The 23,083-nt window shown below is 46.8% G+C and overlaps 1 protein-coding gene across 1 annotated transcript in view; it reads right to left on the reverse strand.

Annotated features, from left to right (window-relative positions):
* Positions 1 to 245: 245 nt before the first annotated feature.
* Positions 246 to 23,083, reverse strand: part of KLHL3 (kelch like family member 3) — a 45,324-nt gene continuing 22,486 nt past the window's right edge. The window contains exons 5-15 of the mRNA XM_086621332.1: positions 21,327 to 21,489; positions 18,246 to 18,355; positions 13,522 to 13,638; positions 12,360 to 12,509; positions 9,162 to 9,279; positions 8,229 to 8,426; positions 7,295 to 7,396; positions 4,475 to 4,603; positions 979 to 1,119; positions 622 to 765; positions 246 to 365 (exon numbers count right to left, since the gene is read on the reverse strand). Coding sequence (XP_086477458.1) covers positions 337 to 365; positions 622 to 765; positions 979 to 1,119; positions 4,475 to 4,603; positions 7,295 to 7,396; positions 8,229 to 8,426; positions 9,162 to 9,279; positions 12,360 to 12,509; positions 13,522 to 13,638; positions 18,246 to 18,355; positions 21,327 to 21,489 — 1,401 coding nt within the window. The 3' untranslated portion in view covers positions 246 to 336. The remainder of the gene's footprint in view (positions 366 to 621; positions 766 to 978; positions 1,120 to 4,474; positions 4,604 to 7,294; positions 7,397 to 8,228; positions 8,427 to 9,161; positions 9,280 to 12,359; positions 12,510 to 13,521; positions 13,639 to 18,245; positions 18,356 to 21,326; positions 21,490 to 23,083) is intronic.

Consider the following 23,083-nt stretch of genomic DNA (forward strand, 5'->3'; position numbering starts at 1 on the left):
TCACATGCCCAAACGTAGCAGTTTTGTTTCACACAAGAAATTCAGTGCCTGCAGTTCAAGCACAGCGTTTATCTCAGGACACTAGCCATTGAGAAGAACAGCTGATTGCACCACAGATAACAAGCAACACCTCGTGTCTAGCATGGAACACATCCCCAGAGGGATTTCCACTCTGCTACGAAATCCACTGCAGAGCAGACATGTTTGTAACGTATCACTTGTCATGCTAAGATGTTAACAGCAATGGGATGGGTCAAGTCAGAGGTCAGTCATCTTCTCAACACCACCCAGCTGGATCCACTCCACTTCTGCTCCTTGCATTGGCTTGATTGCGTGTCACAACGGTTTATGAATCACAGCTACACCTATTGTAAGAATGGACAGACAGACACAGTTATCACAGGAGCAGCTCCTGGGTTGCGATGTGGCTAAGATCACCCTACAAAGCCAAAGACCAGCAACAGGCTAGCAGAAAGAGAGGCGTCTACTATTTCTATGAAAGGTTCCTCTACTGAAAGCAACATAAAACACACAAAAATGTAAGATTAAAGCTTCAGGAGGTATAGCCCTTGAGTTTATGAATGACCCCAGCTATTGCCAGCTCTCCCACTGACTATTTACCTGCGTAACTTCTCCCTGTGCTCATGCTGGTTGGTAATAACGTCCACTTGTCCGTGATGGGGTTGTAGTATTCCACCGAGGCCAAATTGCAGGAACCATCATCTCCTCCCACCACATAGAGGAGACCATTCACTGCACACACACCTCAAAGCAGAGCACAGATGGTTAGAAACGGGCTAACTCATCCCCCACAACATGTTGCTTGCCACATTCCGATCATTCCCAAGCGGACACCTCATCTTCCATTTTTATCACTTTCTTACAATACAGATCACTTGCATCACTAGCACATTAGTAGTGTTAAAAACCACACAGAAAACTGCAACCAAACACCACAGAAAGGCTTATTGTGGTTACCTGCATTTCTTCTACACATATTCATGTCTGCTACTTGCTTCCAGGTGTTTGTTCCTGGATCATAGACTTCCACGCTCTTCCTTACTAAGGGACCATCATGCCCTCCAGTAGCGTACAGCAGCCCGCTGAGAACACCGACACCTGCCGAACAGAGCCCAGCGTTAGCCAAACCTACAGGGGAAAGGGTTGCATGTCCCTGGTTCTTCTACTGGGTATTGCATTGGCCTCTCCAAGGCACTTCCAAAACATGGGCCACATGGGCCTTGAGACCACCCCAGCACACTCTCCACTCAACGATGACGTGGCACTACAGCAGGCCTGCGCAGTGATGCCTGGCAGGTGTCCCATCTTTCAGGGCTGTGCCCCTTCTCAGGTAGATGTTAGTCTATCTGAGATCAAGTCTTGTCCCATGACATCCACCTGTCTTTATTCAATATCATTGGACTCACTTGTTCTCTCTCCCCTTTGCCTCCCTGATCGCTGCATCCCACCCCACCTTGTATCCATCTGCCCAGTCTTTTCTGTGATGGGGCCCTTTGCTTTTAGCCTGATTCCCACTTCCAAGAGCTTCATTTTTGCTTTTCCTACTGCCTTCGTGCCACATGGCTTCAACCCTTGGACCCTCTTCCTCTTCTCAACAACTTATTGACTGCAGTTCTTGAGGATGCCACTGGCTTCCTCTTCCCCTGCTTCTGCCTCCAAACATGGCAGCAGCACCTGGCACAGACAAGGTGCCCCCAGTGCCACCTTCCCAGCCACTTTCGCGGGCTAAATCTCTGGGAATGACAGGGATCTGAAGGGTGCTCCTGCCTAATATCAAGTAAAGTAACTAATTAATATGGTCACCAATCCATGAGAGTTAAAACTTCCAGCAACATAGCTTCGTTAACAGGTTCAAAGGCCTCTGTTAAAATTAACAAGGTGGGATGTTAGTAAAACAGAAACATAGACCTGAATTGCATCATTTCAACCACGGGCATTGACCAGCAGGAAGGCCCTTGTGCCCTGAAGGTGGGCTCGTGCTGATGATTGAGGGAAAGGCACAGAGGTGGAAAGGCACATGCAGGGAGGAGAGGGGCCCTGACCCCATAAAACCAACAGGTTTTCAAGTTGGCCCCTGTGCAAACATCTTCTCTGTTTGACACATGCAGCACGGGGAAAGGAGAGCTCAGGAGTAATGCTGCGATGAAGAGCTGGAGAGCAGCCACCATCCGGGCTTGGCAGCTCCTGTGCCATGGGAACATCTCCCCGTGGTGTGTCACACCCCAAAACACCATGTGTCACACTGCTCCAAGTCTTGCCATGGTCAGCAGGAGCACGGACCACAGCAGCCACCATGCTCCACCTGCGGGATGGCAACACAAGGTGGGGTGGGAAACCATCTGAGCATTATTGCTCCTCTGTCAGCCAGAAACGGGCCAGCACCTGAGACCAACTGAGGAATTACAGCTCTGGCAGGCACACCATCATTTGGGGAACAGGTACGCTGCCGCAGGTCTACAACTGTCACCTCTCTCTCCTCCAGATTTTCTTAACATGCTGGGTTTGGCTTTGACCAGTCACCTCTCGCTCTATCAAGATGTGCTGAAACCCCAACACGACACTGGGATTCACGGTTCATCTCTGACTAACACTGGTAATTAATCTATAACTGCCATAAAGAACAATTCACTGGGCCAAATTCTCAGTCTGGTTGAGGTAGCCCAACGTGCACCACTTAAGAAGAGCAGAATGTGTCCCAATGTATGTCCTGGCCCCGGAGCTGTACAAGGTGCCTCCCAGTTGACTGGGGAACAGGAACTCATTGGAACTCATGAGGAACACCTCCCACGTCTGAGCCCAGCAGCCCGGGATTGCAGCACCTTAGCATTTGACGATACTCAGCTGTTAGCAAAAATTTCACACTTTTAAGAAATAATTTCATTAGTAAACTAATGTAAGCAAGTAGGAAAGTGAGAGAGTCGGAAACATTCTAAGGCTTCTCCATCTGAAGCAGCCTCCCCGTGCGGCGAGACAGACAGGGCACACGTGGCCGGGACATCCCTGCCAGGAGGGGAAAGCCCAGCAAACCCAGCACTGCCAGCACCCACACAGCCCCACTGGAGACTTGGGGACACCCGTCCTCGTCCCCACTAGATGTCAGCACCGGGTCGGCAGTGCCGGCGGCTCCAAACACCGTTTGGTTTATGGATGGAGCTGTAGGATAGATCGTGCTGCAGCACCGCTGGTGATGTGGGCACTGGGCAGTGCTCTCCCCGGTGCTGGAAGGGCATGTGGGTGGCAACCAGAGCTCGAGGAGCTCAGCTTTCAGGCCGGGAACAGAAAACCACAAGGCTATCTGGCAGACCAGGAGAGAGTATTCGTAACGCCGGATCTGCCGAGCGGAGATGTACTCGCAAAGCAGCGCTCAGAGCAGAGTGTTTCAAACAAAGAAAAATGACTAAAATCCATCTCACTACAGGCACAAACTGTTTTGCTGTGTTTCAGCACGCTGTCAGCAGTACGAGACACTCATTCTGTTCTCCTATAAGGCTGCAGTGGGCTAAGTTTAAGCACCAAGCAGATACTGAAAACCTCTTAAACTGAATCCAAACCAACAGCGTGTGACCATATTTGCCTCACCTGCAGTTACAGAAAAAAAATATTAGAGAGAAGAAAGAAAGATGGTGTGCAGAGAGCAGCCTCCCAACTGTCCAGCTCAGAGAGACTTTCCCATCACAGCTTGACCTGCATGGTCATTTCAGCCCCCAGGCAAAGTGCAGCCTCGGGCTTGGCTACCTCTGGGTAACTGCCACCTTGGCTGTTGCACAACGAGAACTGTGCAATTTGACATCAGGGAGGACTCACTGCACACACTGAGCAATAGGACCAACAATGAAACATTGCCTTTCATCTGAATATGATTTTAAATGAGATGGATAAGAGCTTTTATCTCTGTAAGAGAGGAACAGCCACAGACAGGATAAGCGCCTAGCTGGCCGAACGCCACGTAGTAAGTTAGAAGCCACCAAGACTAGAATACAATCCTTTTTAGCACGTGCTTTCCTCTAAATCCTCCAGATCACCAACTCCTGCCAGCAGAAAGTACACTAAAAACTAGCTTAGCAGGGGCAATCTGAGCTGAATTTTGTTACCTTGACTTGGTCGGCACATCACCCAGTGCAGATGTGCTTTGTGCTGCAAAGCACCCACTGGATGCTTGCAGAGAAGACCCAGAAGGAAGATCCACCTGACAACCCTGATGCATCTGTTAGCGAGGCTACTTAGTGAACATTATTTCATTAATCCAGAAATTAACTTCACTTTGGCAGATTTTAACCGAATCAGGAAAGCTGCTGAGAGCTTCCAAGCAATTATGTCTTTTCCCCTCATGAGAAAAGGGGTGGAAATAACAGGTTGCACTTGCCAGCCCAGCAATGCCAAAGCACGCTTTTCCTTCCCTTCCGTGAGCAGAGGGGAATCATCTGCTCCTGAGAACACATCTCGGAGCCAGTACCTGCACCGCTGCGTCGAGTGCTCATGTCGGCGACGTAGGTCCATTCGTTGGTGGCTGGGTTATACTGTTCAACAGTACTAAGGCACTGACGGGACGCTCCGTCGTAACCCCCCACGGCATAGAGCTTACCTGGAAGAGACACACGTTGGCATCAGCGTGACGGCTATGACGGATTTACGTTGCCATTGTGCCTGACAGCCCCAGGTGAGGACAGATCCCGGCTGAGAGAGGCCCTGGGAGACGTGCCCAAACCTGCCGGCGTTTCTGGGGAAAAGTCCTACTGAAGGCATCTGCAGTAGACTCGCAGAGAAGCAGGTCTGTTTTTAAAGGTGTTAAAGCTGTCAACTAAGACAAGGAAACAACACAACAGCTTAATTAGAAGCCAAAAGCCCAGAGGGTTTTTAAATGACTTGTTGGCCCAGGAGAAGAGGGAACATCAAAGCACTGTTCTGCTGATTGAGTGTTTCCTCCTGTTCAGGTGCCTCAAGGCAAGGTGTGCTGTCAAAGGTCGATTCTGTACATTAATTACAGTATCAGATGAGCAATAAATATGCAATAACCTCTTATGTTAATATAATACCTGCATGGAAACCTAGACCTAATTTTGAAGAACCTGGGCCAAATCCAAACCAACCGATGCCACCAGCACAGCTGAGGCCAGCCTGCCCACTCATGCCAAGTGATCACAACACAGAAGATACCATAGGAGGCCCTCACAGCATGGTATCTCTGTCCCTCTCCACCTGAATTCAATGGAAGCTGGACAATGTACACCCAGTGAGACTGGAAAAACACAGTTATATGTCACAGGACTACGCCACACATGAAACAAGGCTGATGCTCCACCATGTCCTCTGTTCACAGACCTGACTGATAAACTCTCCTTATCTCCCTGTATTTTTTTTTTTAAGCTTGTTTTGCTTTCAGGCAGTGAACTGTCAGGGCAGAGAGGGTTTCTTTGTGTTTCTTTACCAGACCACCTAGCACAAAGGCATTCTGGTTCGAGACACTACAACCAACCATTAATAAAGTTCAATAAATACGTAGGAAAATTCTAACCCAAATTTTTGTACAAAAACCATGAATAAGACCAATTTTCAATCCATAACAGGAGAGCCTGGTCACAAATCAGCTATGTGATTCTTTATCACACGAGACTCCCAACAGCAGTTATCATCCAAAGTCTTATGAATTTACATCTTCCTGTTTCCACGATGTTTGCAAGGCTCCAAGAACAGGCCAGCTCTTTTCTTTCTCATGGTCCTGCCTCTGACTCTTGTTCTCCCTCCGCTCCATTCATGGCCTCCTTGGGCTGTGATCATCAGGAGAGATTTGCAAGGATCAAGTTTGCTACTGTCCTCCTTCTGCATCCTCCTGTCTCTATAAACATTTGAAACTCTTACTAGTGCTGTTGGTTCCACCTGCCCGGTGTTAGTCAACGAAACAAGGCAAGAGTGCCAGACACAGCAAGACAAAGTTCCCTGTCTGGCATCAGTTATTGGATATTTTCAGTACCCACAGACATCCGATCAATCTTCATCGTGTTCCGATTAACTGCAGGCTGCAGCTTGTTCCCTACGCCAATATGATCAGCTCTTCTTCACCAACACATGCCCTCATTTTATTTTTTTTTTATCATGGACTCCAACATGTGCAACGCTTATTTGTGCTTTCAAACAAAGCAAAGGTCTGTCTCCAGCAGAAAACCTGTCCATAGAAATGCATCTCAGGTCCATACTTAGTATTTGTTCCACAGTCAAGTGACTGACTCACTTTCGCAAATCCCCCTGACTACCAGCCGCCTGGCACCTTGCAAGCATGGGCCAAGTTTGAAGGAGATGCTTCTTAAATATGCAGATTTAGCACAACCAGTGCTATTTATTCTGACCTTAACTCCCTCCCTCTTCTCACATAAACACATTCCGCGTTCATAAACACATTTCATGTATTTCCCATGCACAGAGTCAAACCAAGCCACTTCAAAGCAGAGTTTATAACAAGCCTTGTGCCAGCGGCCGCTCCGCTCCGTTACTAATTGGAAACTGCTACGCCACGCTAAAGCCAAGTTCAAATAAAAGCTTTCATTTGTTTCAGAATTTATTTTGCTGAAGGAAGAAAAGGTTCCTACTTAAACTGCTCCTTCTCCTGGATCCAAACCAAGCTGCTCAAGTTCCAGCTCACTTGAGCCTGGTGCTGACACACAGCTGCCAACAGCTGCCGCGATCCCTCCGAGCACCCTCTGCACCCACCTCACTCCCACGCCGCCGCAGCACCAGCGGTCGCTGTCGTCAGTCCTTGCTCATTTAGAAACCAGAGCAAATCGTGCCGTGCGCGCCGGCAAGCCTGATGTCAATAAACACAGGTTTTGGTATTCCTGCCAAACCACCAGCTTGGGGCTGGGGGGACTAACTATGCTCCTGTTTCTCTCGCTGAGCAGATTTTGTGTGATGGGTACTCCATCCACATAGAGTCTGCTGATGGCAACAGCATACACTGCACAATGCCATTTGCTTTTGCTGGCCAGAAACAGCTCAGAAAGAATAAGGATTTGAAGAAACCTGCACACACCTAATGGCATTCACAGGAGGCATGGACTGGACTCACAGGTCTGAGGCTCTTGGAAAGCTACACATGATGTTTCACTAAGATAGAGGAGAATGGAAAAAGCTGCAGTGATTACGTCATATAAAATAAATCTTTACCAACTGAAGACAGTCTAGACAACAGTTTCTACAGTTCCCTCCTGTTGTGCTTAAGCATTCAGGCTTCTGTCAGACACAGTAACATTTGCTTGATGGAAACGGCTGCTGATTTTCTTACCCTCCACAACTCCAACTCCAACACTGCTTCTTCTTGTGTTCATGGGAGCCACAAAAAACCACTCATTGGTTTTATAGCTATAGGCCTCAACTGATGCCAGACCTAGTTAAAAAGGGGATACACAGGTTTTCTAATTAAAAAAAAAGAGAAGAAAAAAAGATTGGTGTTGCACTTCCATCTGCCTTCCGCCTCCTCCCAAGCCCGTAATTCCCCCCACACTCCTGCGACCCAATTTTCCAGTCCCTTGCCTTTCAGGCTGGGATCAGCGTGTCAACGCCACTTCTTCAGCAGTCGGAAAAACTGTCACCCCATCGCCCCTGCCCTGGGACTGCTGCCCCTCCAATGTGATGGGGACACCAAGATGGAGCAGAGTCCAGATCCCAAGTCTGAAAGTCCCACATCCTTTCAAGCATTACAAAATGTCCATGCAAAGGTCTAAAAATTCCCCCAGACTCCGCTGCACCATACTCATCACCAGCTGAAATAGTGAGTTTAGGGCTTAACCAAGTGGCAAAGCTCTACAGCAGAGGCAGAGGTGTAAATATAAACAGGCAGTTACACCAAGACAAATCCCAGACACACATATCCCATCAGATGCCTTCCTGGCATTTTATTCACATTGCTATGAAAAATTTAACTAAAACAAGGCAAAATCACTTTTCAGTCCAGAAAAAGCATATTCATACAGAGAATGAGACCGAAAGAACTGTATCACTAAAGAAAAAACTAGGGTGAGACTCTCTGCAACTACTGACGGGTCAAGAACATGCACGTGGTTAGTTACAACACGCAGTAAACCCAGTCTCTGGCTCTTTCTCTACGAAGCCATAGAGGAAGGGCCCAGGAACCTCGCTAAAGTTCTGCAGTCTTTGCAGGGGTCTCTGAAAACATTTTTCCAGGTCAGGCACTGCCTGGTTTTTGCTCAGTCACTTACCGGTGCTGCCATCGAAGCCACCCACTGCGTACAGGAGATCATTGAGCACAGCTGCGCCTAAAGTGCTTCTTCTCTCCTGCATGCTGGCTATGGATGTCCACTGGTCCTTCACACCATCATACACATCAACCGTCCGTACCCTTAAAGATCCGTTAAAGCCCCCGACAGCATAGACGTTGCCAGCCATAAATACCACACCTGATAAGAGAGGAGAGAGATTTTTACGGAGGTTTTACAAACAGCTTGGGAAGCGAGTATCAGCAGGCGTCTGTCAAGATGTGTAAGACAGCAGGGAAGAGTAGAACGTGGGCAAGTCTTTGGCATTTTCTGCAGGTTAAGAGCATTGGAGCCAAGTATGATAAAACATGTGTGTCATATGGAAGCTGAAACGCACATAAATACACGGAACCACAAGGCACAGACGGATTTCACATCTGAATGAGTAACTTTCTGAGCCAGGGAGGACACCAAATGGTGATCCACATTCACAACCCTCTCGGATGTCTTCAGAGGAACACTCCCAACTTACAGACCTGCTCTCCACCACCCTTCAGCACCAAGAGGGCCTGACTCAGCTGCTTTGATTTTTCACTAGGAAACCAGCATGGAAAACTAGATCCCTGTGGGTTGCCAAGCCAACAGGATGGGAGGAGGAGAAACACTGATGGAGGAGCAGCCAGGAGAGGTGACAAAGAGGAGACAGTGGCTACAGAGGGCAAACAGGCAGAGCAATCACTCTAGAGAGGAGGGCATCCACCTGAATGAGAAGGATATACATGTGTAGGGAAAGAGAAGGAAGGAATGGCAAAAAGAAAGAGCTGCTTGAGGCCAGGGGCACAGAGGAAGGCTGGAGGGATGACTGAGGGCATCCATCGAGCCCTGAAGAGCTGCACTGGGAAAATAAAAGACAGTTGCAGGAAAAGTTCTTGTTACCTGCTCTGCATCTCCTGGAGGGAAGCTCAGCAACCTGATCCCACCGCTCCTCCTCAAAATCATAGCACTCCACACTGCGAATGGCTTTGGGCGCTTGCCCGCCCACCACAATCATCACCTGGAGAGGGAAGACAAGAGCTAGAAAACCTCAGACACCAGCCCAGACAGCTGCTTTCTGCAAAGAAACCATCCTGGCACAACCCGGTCAAGAGTAGCCGGTAAAAACACGCTGCAGGCCCACTAAAAGCCTCTGCAGGGGCAAAAAAAGTTATCCTCAATTTAGTGCATGCTAAATATATCAGCCTTCATAGATCAGCGTCTTCCTCATCGTTTCCGAGGTGGGCAACCTGCCCCGTTTCCCCATGAAACACAAAACCGCTTTGCACCACGGCACACACAAGACTGGCTGCAGAAGCATTTTTAAGTGAAGAAGATCCCAGTGTAATTTCCAGAGCCGGCCCGCTCTTCAGTCATTATCTCCCTGGTGGTGCTAAAAATAATCGATGCCACTTAGCAGATAAAACCTGACAGCTGTATTGCCACCTGCAGGGAAGATGACACTCGGGGAAATCACCAGGACTGTTAAGACCCGGGGTGCTGCGCTGCCGAAGGAAGTGATTTGTCAGCTTCATTAGGCTTTTGGCTGCAACATGTATTGATGCAAATCCAGTAATTGAACCCTGAATTCCTTACAGATAGGGAAGATCCATGTGAAAGTGACCAAGGGCAACCTCAGGAGCTCAAGAACCGCTCTGCTGGATCAAGCTAAAGGTCCATCCAAGCCCCAGACTCCATTCCCAGCAATGGACACTGGTGGAAAAGTGAGAAGACCTGGCGGGCATGCAGTGTGCTCCTTCCCAAATCTACCTTGCCTGCCACCAGAAGACAAACTCCCCATGGACTCACTGACCTGCCCAGGGGCAGTGGTCCCAGGAGCCAACAGCTCAGCGCTCAAGGGCTGCCCATCACTCCTGAGTCCCCATCCTGGGTGCTGTGGACCAACATATGCACAGGCAGCGTCCAAACCACCTGCACCTACAAACAACTCAACCTGCACTTTGTTCTGAAGATGTTTCTACCCTCCACCACTATCAAAAGGGAGGATTTGCTTGCCTTATCACAGCAGATTGGCAGGAGCAAACACTACCTAAGACAATCTGATTTTTACAAGGCCAAGGAGCTAGAAGTAAGATAACAGGGCTTCAAATACAGTCAAAGAGTAGATGGGAAACTGGCTTTAGCCTCTGCAAGGTGGCAGTGAGTAGCTGAGGGGATAAGATTGTCACTCGAGGTCACTCTGGTAATGAGCTCAACACCAATCACAGTTGCTTTTAGAAGTACAGAGCTAGAAAGCAATTTAAAGAATTTGAAGAGTATGAAAACAGTGGACTGTTCGATCTACAAACATGAAAATGTGACATTAGAAGCAAAATGAGTCTCAATTAGCAGCCTGACTACTAGTTGTGCAACAGCCTTCCATGGAAAGCTGCAGAGCTTCACACGATTACAGAATTAAGAGATTCCACAGCAGACAGTAATCCCTCATCAGCAGGGCCAACAGACCAGATGAAAGTTTCTCAGTAACAGGATTGCTGGAAGATCATCACCTTCTCCCCTTTCTTTACAGTTAAAAAAAGAGGAGAGACCTGCAGAAGATTTGGGTTTGTACTCATAGGTTATGCTACAGAAGATGTTGAGAACCTCTAAACTCGCTGGTTCACTGTTTGTTTTACCCTTAATTACTTTAGTCCTTGAACAAGGGTCACGTCAGCCCTTCACAAGGTCCCCAAAGCTATGTTCTACTCACGTCATCTCAGTGTGAGCAGGCAGAAGGACACAGCATGCCGACACACTCTGCAGAACCACAGTTTCTCAGTGGACAGTCCAATATCTAAACGTCTGAATAGTCCCTCATAGCACAGATCTCTCACCATCCCACAAACCACGCTCCCTACAATCTGTGCTTAGAACACAATACACTGTTGTTTTAATGTCTGACAATCTCCAAAACTCTTGTTAATAACTTGAGCAACAGTCTGTTGAGAGACATTGTGCCAAACTGCGTTTATCCCTGGGGCACAGGGAAAATAGTTTCTGTTGTCATTTTTTTCTTCACTCATAAAGTGGTGGCCAGAGCATCACACGCCTGCAGGATAAATGTGGGGAGTAACAAGGATTATTTATTCAGTGGCTGCTTTGAGTCTATTGAAATTTGCTTCAGGCTTCCTGCCCACAGGTCTGGGTGCTGTTGTTTCCTGCTTTCCTGGCTTCTGATTACGGAGATGGGAAAAGGAAAGACACCTACTGCGACCTTCCTCAGCAGGGCTCCACGGCAGTGCTACAAGCCAGCAGAAAGCTCAGACAGCTCTGAGCACTCCTGCAGCTGCTGCAGCTCCACGGGTCAGCAATTCTCAAGCCGTAGCTCCAGGAGCAACATCCGTTCACAAAACCACTCGTGGCTGACAAAAGGTTTCAAGAGCAGACCTTTGCCCCTGGGAGCAGAGATATTGCTTGTCCTAAGGATTTATTTAAGTTTATCCAACTTAATTATTTACATGGAGCTGTTGGAGCAAGTCCAGAGGAGGCCATGAAGATGATCCGAGGGCTGGAGCACGTCTCCTATGAAGACGGGCTGACAGAGTTGGGGCTGTTCAGCCTGGAGAAGAGAAGCCTTCAGGGACATGTTATAGCAGCCTTCCAGTACCTAAAGGGGCTACAAGACAGCTGGAGAGGGACCTTTTGCAAGAGCATGTCATGACAGGACAGGGGCAATGGCTTTAAACTGAAAGAGGGGAGATTTTGATCAGCTCTACGGAAGGAATTTTTTACAGTGAATGTGGTGAAGCACTGGAACAGGTTGCCCAGAGAAGTTGTGGCTGCTCTATCTCTGGAAGTGTTCAAGGTCAGGCTGGATGAGGCTTTGAGCAACCTGGTGTAGTGGAAGGTGTCCCTGCCCATGGCAGGGGGGTTGGAACTGGATGATCTTGAAGGTCCCTTCTAACCTAAACCATTCTATGATTCTAAAATTATATATTCTTGGTGGGCATAGGCAATACCAGAAGAGGGAGTAAAACACTTCAAAGGACAAACATGGAGCTAATAAGAAGCCATGTGGCAAGTCAGCAAGTTCCTTTCAAAGGCAGAAAACACCACCAGTAATATGGTGTGAGGTGACACGGAGCAATGAACTCAGCTTACCTTTGGCAGGCTAACGGGAGTCCTCGGCTTTGTTCTGGGATTCTTTATCAGTTGCCTTTGATCCAGAGGAAGCAAATGATATTTCATGGCCTCGATAAGGAAGTCTTTACAGGTGTTGTTATTCTTGATTAAAGCTTCTTCTTCAACTGTCTAAGAACATACATACACATGAAAGATCATTTAAACTGAAGTAGTTGGTGGCACAGGTCACAAGAAGCATTGTACAAAGAATATGAAACCTGAAATTTCTCCTCCAAAGAACCAATGTAAAAAAAAAAAATGCAGAATACAGACTTCCAGCTCTTTCCAAAGAAACATGCAGTAACATCCAAGCTTCTCACTTTCCTCCAGTATCACTCGAGCAGCAGTGCACTCTCTATTTTACCACCCTCTGCCAGACACTTAACTCGGCAGAGGAGAATTCACCAGGAGTCTGGGTACAAAATAAGTAATTTCTCTTATATGAGTTAGAAATTTTAAGGAGAAGCAATCTCTTTTACTCGATCAGAAGATATAGTTCAGAGAGAAAAAATACATGATGGGTTCATCTTGTGAATATCAATTTTATTCCAATTCTATTGATTTTTTTTTAGACACATGATAAAAGCATAGTATGCCCATATGCCAACCCCTTCTTTGGGAATTCTCAGCTTATTATCAAGGCCCAGATCCCAGGAATTAACTCCTCAGGAACAATCTCTAAGTCAGAGAGCATCTCACCTGCCAGTCACACACCCCCACCTCTATGCACAGAACATGTCTTAAGCCAAAATTATCACACATGACATGTTTTCACCAAGTTAAATTTACCCGTGCATTAGGGAAAAAAATTGCACAAGCTTTTAACACCACCACTTGGGTATTTTCAGGGTGACAAATCCCAAGATACTGACTTCTAAATGCTTCTGCCAAGAGGTGGAAGGAGCTCTGCTCTCAGCACTGCCTGGCAGAGCGCACATTTATCAGGTTTCTGCACACACACATTGATTTCTGAATCGAACCAGTTTTCCCTTTTATTCCCCTGTTTACAGACTCAGTGACATGCCAGATTACCCATCTCAGACACAAACAGCCAGGCCATTGATTAAGGAGCTAACAGCAGCTTAAGTGCAAGTATTAATTACCTATTTGCAAACTAACCTGTACAAGATAATCTACTAACCTGTACAAGATAATCTCTGGGCAAAAGGGGTAGGCGAACATGCTCCATCAGTTTAGCCATGTGCTCTAAGCGAGACTCCTTCTCATAATTTATCCAAGAAATAACCGCTTCAAAGACCTACACAGATAAAGTGCAATTAAACGGAGAAGAGAGAACTGGCTTGCACAGTCACCTACTCAAAATGAGAAGCATTGTGGCTTTACTACTGCAAAGGGAGGAGGTGCGAGATCTCTATCAACCAGATGAAAAAGTCGTGACTACGCACACAGCACAAGCACCACGGGAGCAAAGAGGTGAGCTGACCATGCATATTAATAAGCAATTTCACATCTAGATGTGCTGTATCACTCTCAAAGCTAAGCGTGTGGCCAGAACAATCATATACCTCTTGGACATTAGTGCTGGAAGGCAACCAGAAAACTTAATTAGCCTGTTGACATTTGCACTGGACATTATTAATGGAATCAGCCACAACAGTTACTCCTGATAACAGAGATCTCCCTTCCTGAAGGGGTCTGGCCACACAGCAGGTCACTATGTTCACCATCATGTTTAATCACCGCACCAGTTCCCCCCTCCCCACCCCCAAACCCAAGAAGTCTTCAGGACAAGTTCACCACATGCACCGGGAAATCCCTGTCTGCAGCCACGCACACAATGCACCACTAAAAATACCCCGATACTTCTGCAGGGAAACAAAGGCACGCTGGACTTCTGCTCTTCTGGTTTCACTCCCAGATCCAGCTGGTTCAGATAAGCATCCAAACTTCGACTCCGTGACGAACTGTGCACAAACAGCCCCGTGCAGCAGGAGCCACGCTGAGCCCTGTGCCATGAGCAGACGTGGGCAGAAGCGTCCTACGTGGGCTCCTGGCATGAATATGCATGTGCTTGTACAACTGTGAGCCTCACTTCTCCCAGAAGAAAGGCCTAAAAGCGTCAGCAAGAGTGGGAAAGGCTTCCTGAAACACCCAGCAAGGCAAGGACAGGGGCTGGAGCAGTTTTGGATGCTGCACAGCAGGACCTCGATCCTTGCAGTGGAGCTTCCCTACAGAGTCAGAATTAAATTCTGACCCTTAACTTACATCAACAGGCAAAATTCCTCAAGTGCTCTCACTATCTGCTTACTTGTGAGGGGCTGAGCACAGCCCTCTCCCGTGGAGCCTGGCTGTCCCATGCTTCCCCCAAAACGCATGGCTGGCCCTGCGTCCCGGCACCTGCCCTTGGTTTCAACTTCTCTCCAGGGTCACCAAATGGTCAGGTCAATTTGCACAGATTTTTTTTGCTTCTTCCCATCCCTCCCATCGAAAGCATTTTGTTTGGTCCAAGGTCACTAATTTAAACAATATAAACCAGAACCAAGGGCACTATGTCTCGGTCCCCAGGTGTTGCTGGCAAACCTATCTGCAGGAGGCACTGGCAGATGCATCCTCCCACAAAGGGGAGGCAGAGTGGAAAGGGGTTTTCTCCTCTTAGGCTAATCATCATCCTTTAAAAAAGCAGCAAAGCACCAGCCTCATTTCTTATGCCAACAAACGCTCTTGCCGAACTGTTTGGAATTCAGGATGCCACGATGAGGATTTAAGCAACGCAACGGGGAGCCGTGTCATCAAACCCCAGCAAATGTGGAGGAAAACAAACAATTTCACCTTGGCTACAAGGCGTTTAAAGTAGAAACTAGATTGTCAGTGAGATTTTTAATTGCAAACGAGCGTGGAAGGAGCATAAAGCAAATGTTTAGCCAACAAACGTGCTTTTCATTAACGTCTTCTGCATAAATGCTGAGCTACAGAACCGGTCACAGGACTGGGACGCATCCAGCTACAGACCACGACGACAGAGAACAAGTCTTAAAGGAAGGTAAAGCAAACGTGCACGAGGAATAAATTGCTTCCTCAGTGCTGGAGATCGCTCCTGAGTTAGGCATACACTGACGCTACCCTGTTGTGTCTACTCTAAAAATAACAGAAATTTGTTAAAAAAATCAGATTCTGGCACCTTCCGTTGGCTCCAATTTCTAATTTTTTGAGAAGAGGGGAGGGGAAAAAATCTTAATCCAAGACAGCGATATCTCTAATTAAAGGCCACATCTGTTTCCACTCCTGCCATGCAGTCACCCACACAGCTTTAGCCCGAGCAGAGGCACTGGCTGAGTTAGCGACCGGCACCTGCCCGGCTGTAGGAACAGTCCCGAGCTCGGGAGAAGCAGATTTCCCACTCTATGGAAAGAGGCAATAACCCCTTTCTGCACACTACCTAAGCAAAGAACAAGCCCAGATGTTTTCTCAGTCTCTTCAGCCAATAACCCCATTGTTAGATACTCCCAGGAGTGAGGACCAAACTGTGCATCAGCTCGTACTGCATGGCAGTGGCACGAGACGATGAGTCGATTACTGGGCTCTGTGTAAAACCCTCAATCCAAAAATGCCAGCCCTCTTAAAATTTCTTTTGGCACTGTTCTGACTTGGTAGGAATCATTTCTCGAGGGCTGGAAGCCCCTCCATTTCACATATCATTAGTAAATATGAATAAATATAATTCTGTATAATTTTTTCCTTGCTTACATACACTATTGTAATTAAAAAGTCGATTAGGTCGGGTACAGAATGCTTTGATAAAACTGCCTTCGAAGTACTCAGCTATAGCAAAAAGAGCAGGCAGGGACCAAAATAAACCTTTGCCCTAGGCCAAAAGTGCCTGTGCAACCACAGAGGCTGGCACCAGCGAGGGCAAGAGGAAGAGAAAGGAGGATAATCTTTGGATAAAGGGGAAATGTCACTATTTTACAGTTACAATAGATTTCTGTACTAGTACACAATTTTTAAGTCCTTATGGCCTAGGGAAACAAGAATGCCAAAAATTATGGAGATAAAGAATACATTTTATTAGGGCAATTGGCATTAGTTGGGGGGTGGCAGAGAAAGGGGAGAACGCAACAAGTTCTTGGGCACACACGGCTGGTCTTGGAGAATTACAAGAGCAATACTTCCCTCCCTGGTGGTGTTGCCTTCTGGCCCTGGCAGGACTCAGCTATAATGCTTCCCAAGGACCCAGAGATGGCAATGCTCTGGCTCACAGGCTGCAGTACACGTATGAGACCCAGTAAGAACAGGAACTTCTCATGAAATGTGGCTGCGACAATTTAGCACTCAGATTTTTTAATACATATATTACATATATATGTAATTAAAAAAAGTGTATATCTCACACATTACTAGATAGGAAGAATAAAGGTCAGGGAAATTGCTTGTCTGTCCTGAAGCTAATACAAAACAGCAGCCTAAGAGTCTGTCTTCAATTTTCAGCACTTCTTTGGACCTCAGCACATATTTCACGTTTATGTTCCAACTCCACGCTCTGCCTCTCTCCTGTTTTTCATATCTGTTGTTTTGAACACGCAGCTTACGCTTACGTTTCCTTCCACCTCCTTGCATTCTCAACTTTTACAATCAGCTACAGAAATACCGGTTTTGATTGTTTAAAGCTCAAGATGAGGGAGGGAGTACTTTGATTTCTCTGGGCACAAGGCCAACAAAAGCTTTTTGACAATGCTGCACCGGCCTGGAAAAATTGGTTACTAAACTTGCACTTCCCTTTGCAGGCTGCTTGGCTCATGCAAAGCGATTCTGCTGCAAAATTCACGCCATTTGGGCTTTTTTCCCTTTTTCAGCCTTGCTTGTGTGGCACAGAGCAGCACCCAACCAAGATGCTCATGGTAGCCCCACGCCTGCGGAAACACGCACCCCGAAGCCTTTGATTTTGCTGACTCAGCATCAGAACGAAGCATCACCGCGTTCACACCTCACGTGGTGCAGGTTTTCCAGCAAGCTTCCCCATCCGTATGGGCCTGAGCATCCGTGTGTCCACAGCCCCGAGGGGCTGAGCAGGAGGGGTGCACACACCTGGATGCACAGCCTGACCAGCCCAGTACAGACCAGCAGCACCAGGCACACCCAGTGCCAGCCTCACCCCACCAAAAGGCAGGTCCTGGAGTTACGAGCCACACAATCTTCAACCTCTCCTGTAGCCTCCTACGAGCATCCATCTCCCCGTAGAGACAATCTGGAGGTGAGCTGGAGGACTCGAGGCACACATCTCTCCCCAGAAACCTGCTGCAGGTCACACAAGAAGCCCGCACCAAAGAAAGGGGCTGGACCTGGTGTTCACCAAGTGCCACAACCACCAGTCACTCTCCCTCCCAGAAGTACAGACTACACAAGATGTGCTGAACATTTCAACCACAAAACAACATCAATCAGTGCCTTTTCTCCTCTCTTCCCTTAAAAACATCGATGATGATAAAAAAAAAAAGTTTCTTTCCTTCCTTTTTGGTTGCTCTGTCTGACATGCAACAGAAGCCAATGCTCCTCACTGGTCTAATGAAATTCACCTTTTTTTGACGTTTTACGGCAGGCAATAAGAGCTTTACACCAACAGCAGATGGGAGGTTCCTAGTTTTCCAGAGAGGGAAGGTATTCAGTTCTGTTCCCTAGGGCTTTTGGAAGAGATATGGATCTGAGAATCATTACTTCCTATAAGAAACAATCAAGTGAAGGTCATTTTTATGTGGTTTTAGGATTTGCTTTATTTTTTCATTTTCCTTTCCACATGATCTCTGTTGGAAAACAGCCCCTAAAGATCATAACGTGAGAACAGTTTCCAATGCAAGAACTAGTAACATTCCAGCGTTCCTACATTCACTGTTGCTATACAATTTACTGTACCTTTTCTTCAGAGGAGACTGTGAGCTTGTCACTTGATATTAAACTGCAAACCTGGTCCAGACTAAGGCTAAGAAATTCTTCTCCTAGCATCACCTCCGGAAAGTGCTGCTCTGTTCAACAAACGAAAAGGGGGAACAGAAAATCATAATGAAATCCATGTTTTAAGTCAATGGAAGGACTACAGGATTCAGAGAACTCCTATTATTACACCTCTCAGCACCCAAGACAAACAACACACATGGCAGAAGAGAAACAGAAAATAGTCTCAAAACAGGTTAAAGAAATTTGATGTTATTTCAGGAAACATGAGCTTCATGAGACACTTTCATAGATGACACTAAATGGGAGCTTAACTTTCTGCAAAGCCACAAAGTACCTTCCAGGGGCAAAGATGACTAGAAGTTGCAACTGAGAAAAGTGTCAATGCCTTTCTGAAGTAGTCAATAACCTGGCCACCTCGAGATTCAGTTCTTGCCCACTTCAACAAACTAGACAGAATCAGATCTGTTCAACACCTGGATGAGAGACTGCAGCAAGGGTCTCTGATATTAGCAGGTATTCAAAAGAAAGTCCATCTTTAACATGAATCAGCCAAACAGCCAGTTTGGTGCATATGCTCAGCAGCACACAGTGAGGGATCCCAGGGCATCCAGCTGAATCTGTATGTGCAAGGGGGCACACAGAGACGGGCAAGGGTGGGATCCTCATCCCATGCACACAAGTGGAAGGAAAGAAGGACAGCTGATCCTATCCCACTTTTAAATTCTTTCCCCAAAATGTATAAAATTAATCCTTCCCTTGCTCCAAATCCTCAGAAACTAATCTTCTCCAGCAGCCTTGCCTCTTCCCACTTAGTCTGGAACTGTACAAATTTGCTTTTTTTTCCCTTTTTGCCTCCAAATCCCTCCATGCTGTAACGTTGGGAGCCACTTGAAAAACAAAACACAGCAATTCACATCACTGCTTATAATGCCAAACTGGGAGAATTGTGACTAGTTGCAATATAGATCCTAAAGGAATCATCAGATCTGTTGAGCTTTACATTCAGCCAAAGCGCACTAGGAAAAAATTACTTTATAGAAAACATTTTTTAGGTCAAAGCCATCGTTAGCCAGTTGCAGACAATTTTAGTCTTGCAGGATTTGTTACAAATCATGCCAATTTTATCTCACCTGCCGTTTGCTAAGTCCCATTTATCTTTGTCTGAAATATGGAAACATTAATCTCGGATACTTTATCTGAAGTGGCTGTTTTCAAGCCCTAATCCCTTTAGCTTTGAGAAACTCAGACTCATGTATCCAAATTGCTCCCTCTGCAGCAAGATCTGCCTCTAGCTTTCACCTCTGCAAAATACTTTGCCTGCCAAAAAGTAGCACCCCAGGGACACCAGCTGGCGTAACTTCCAGAGAGGAGCTCCTTGGAGATCGCACCTGAACAACTCCTCACCAGTCCGGTGCTGCAGGAGGGCACTTGGGCTTCCCCAAACACAGACCCTACTTGGTCTAATGGGGACCAAAACACCACAGCTAAGCCAAAGGCTCTGACTAAAACCAGCAGTATCTGGATACAGTTTAATACTCTGTTTTGCTGGAAAGCTTATATAGGATCTAATGAACTCTTCTGGCCTTAAATACTGGAGAAAGCAGGAAATGCTCCCCACACAGTAAGCTGGATGCACTCTGACTTCTGGACACAATCTCCTATTCATTCCCAGCTGGCACCTGGCAGTAGAAAGATCTTTGATCTCTTGTTATTAGTTGGAAACAAGTAAAAATATTTACTGATTTTAATAAAGTAACATGTGCCTGCATCAGGAAGGCTCCTCCATCTACTAAAGTTATCCATTGGCCAGAACTAAGCATTTCTCAAGTAACTGAGCTCATGTACACATGGTCTCTTGAGCTTGAGGACTTCTGTCTTGGTTTAACACTGTTACATAAACAACATAGTGAAAAGAATTTTAATGGCACTTATTAATAGAGTCCCATTAACATTACATGGGCTGTTGTACCAACTGGGACTTATGAAGGCCAATAAAACAACAAAGCAGACTTTCTGATTGCCAAACAACCAAATAAATATACAGTGAATGCATTGCTTGTTGGGTTAAAGATTAAACAGGGCCTAGAAGCAAGGATAATGAGATATTACAAGCAAGCCTTTATACAATTAACCATTCCTTCCAGGGTACCTTTTCCTCCAGGGGATAATACAGCTAGAGCAGTTGAAAAAGGTTTTACTTTTATTTGCAGGAGAATAGGGGAGGACTTGGTGGGCATGGTTTTATTCCACTGAGCCTACTTATGGTCCAATTAAGGACAAAAACACACCAAGGAAAAGGTTGCAGGACAGAGCAGGTGCTCTAAGAGACAGCAGGTGTATTTTTCCCTATACAAATAGACACAAAAGCAGAAAACCAAACTGAGTGAAGAAAACTACCAGCTTCTCCCAAGCAGAAGTCAAGGGCAACTCTGCCAAAGGAGACTGGAAAGCACTGAGGACAAGAAATGCTGAAAGCCATTTTCTGCACCTACTTACTGCAACTAAACACATCGGCTCTCAAGGAAACAAGAGTCTATCCACCCTTGGGGTAAGAGGCCATTGCTCCAGGGACCAGAGGCTCAAACTGAATGACAATTTTAGCTGAGTGTTCCCACTCCCACCCACAAGATTTAATTTCGCCCCATGCTATTTATTCCTACAAGGCACAAATCCCCAGCATTGCCTACTGCTCTCATGGGGCAGAGTACACGGGGAGGACATCAGCACACCAACTCTGTGCTGTTGAGCAGGCAGCCAAAAAGCTTACTAGGAACATACGGAGGAACTATTTTGTGGGCTGAGACCCAGAGGATCAGGGGATTTTTTTACCTCCTTAGGTGCTCTCCTGCGACCAAATCACATTTCACAATTTGCAGCATCACAGAAAGTTACAAGTCTACTCCCAATAAATAATTCCCTCCCCTCTTCTAATCCTAGAAGCATGAAGAGACCAACCAGGATGTGTTGATCTTGGTCAACCTACGAGTCGCTGTACCTAGAAGCAGGTTTAACTCGACAAACGGACGACCCCTCCCTCACCTGCGTAGGCATTTGCCTGCTGCAGCAGCTCGGTGCACGCGTGCACATCGGCAAAAGCTCGGATTCCAAGGCAGTTCGTGGGATGCAGCTGGGACTGAAGAAAGTCACAGCAGTTTTTTCGAACATCCATCAATTGCAGTAAACTAGCAGCTGGCAGCAAAACCTGCAAAGGCAAGAAAGGGGAATCAGAGATAACAAGGAAAGTTTGATTCACAGCTTTTGATTCACAGCTTGCACAAATTAGATGCAATTCCCCTTCAGACAGGGACACTTCCCTGCAGGGTGTGGGGAGGAAGGTTAAAGTTTTAGCACTATCTGTATGCAGAAGATCCCCATCTGTGCTCCAAGAGATGGAAACGGCGATCCCTAAAAGTGGAGCATTTCTCATGTCTTCTCCCCACAAGATCTCAAGGCAGGTAAAGGGAAGACAAAACACAAGCAACCATGGATGCACCTGAATTTCTGGCTTTGTTGCAGGTAGGTCCTACACACAGATATTTTTCTTCCCACTCCTGAAGAGCCTTATGTTATCTACATGTATTAATGTATTACCACCACATTCAAAGCCCATAGCAGCCCAGTACTCCATCACCCTCAAACCCTTGACCTTTCTTATTTCCAATAAAACCTTATTGGCTTGTAAGCAGGGTGCCCAAACTGGCATGTAAGAGAGGGAATTCACAGCAGCTCAAGCTCGTTTTGGTGACAGTGAGGCTCTCGGGAAAGATGGGGCAAACTAGTCAGATCAATGGCCCTCATTTTCACCCCCATAAAATGCTGTGGAAGCTTGTGGTTCTTGACTGCATCTGAAAATGAGGTACTGCTTTGTATATACAAAACTAAGTACAGAAAAGGGAGACAATTGGATCAGGAATATGACACCTGCTGCAAAAACCACCCTTGAGGCCAATGAGTGGGACAGGAAGTAAAAAATAAAGTGGGTCAGGATGTTACAGCCCGTGACATCAGCTACTTCCTTTCCTATGTCGTCCAGCTACTGCAGACGTGTCTTATTCCAGCTCTTCCATAGCTCTGGCTGCTTCACACATGTCCTTCCAACTGGGCATCTGTGCTCACCATCTGAGCACAGATTTCTGAAAAATTATTTCCAACTCAAAAAAAACCCAGCAGCTGTTAAACAAAACAAACAGGTTAACTGCAATCACCTCCCTGGATCTCGAGGACAGGGAAGGGAAAAAAAGGTCCCTTCCCTGTGCCTGCCTGCCCCCACAGTCCCATCCCCCATGGGGCAGAACACTCACAACCTGCCCCAGGTCTTTTCTAAGCCACTGATGCATTCCAGCCCAGCTGCTCAGCGTCTGACTGCTGCCAAGCCGCCACTCCAACAGGCAACAATAAAAAAAGAAATCAATTAACCCAGGAGCCCATTTGGCCCAAGCCTCTTGATGCCAGGAGGAGATTAGTTTGTGGTTTTGATTAAATCAAGATAGCGACGCTCTCACATTTTTGAAACCTAGCTGTGAACCATTTTCTATCCAGCTGAACCATCTCCTCATACCAGCAGAAGGGCGAGCACCTGACTTGCATAAGGGCTGTGGGTAAATGAGTCAGACTCTCTGCAAAACCATCTCTGGCCATTTACCAGCCAGAGCTTCCTCCGTGCACCCCTCATCCACCCAGCGTGCGTGCCTGCAAACCCAGGTGGGCTGCTGACCTCAAGTGTTTTGGCATATTGCCTCTACAACAGAGGGTGCTCACTATGGTCACTAACACCCACACGCTACAGCCCCCTGGAC

This window comes from Tauraco erythrolophus, chromosome 16, assembly GCF_009769465.1.
Source record: "Tauraco erythrolophus isolate bTauEry1 chromosome 16, bTauEry1.pri, whole genome shotgun sequence".
Taxonomy (NCBI): domain Eukaryota; kingdom Metazoa; phylum Chordata; class Aves; order Musophagiformes; family Musophagidae; genus Tauraco; species Tauraco erythrolophus.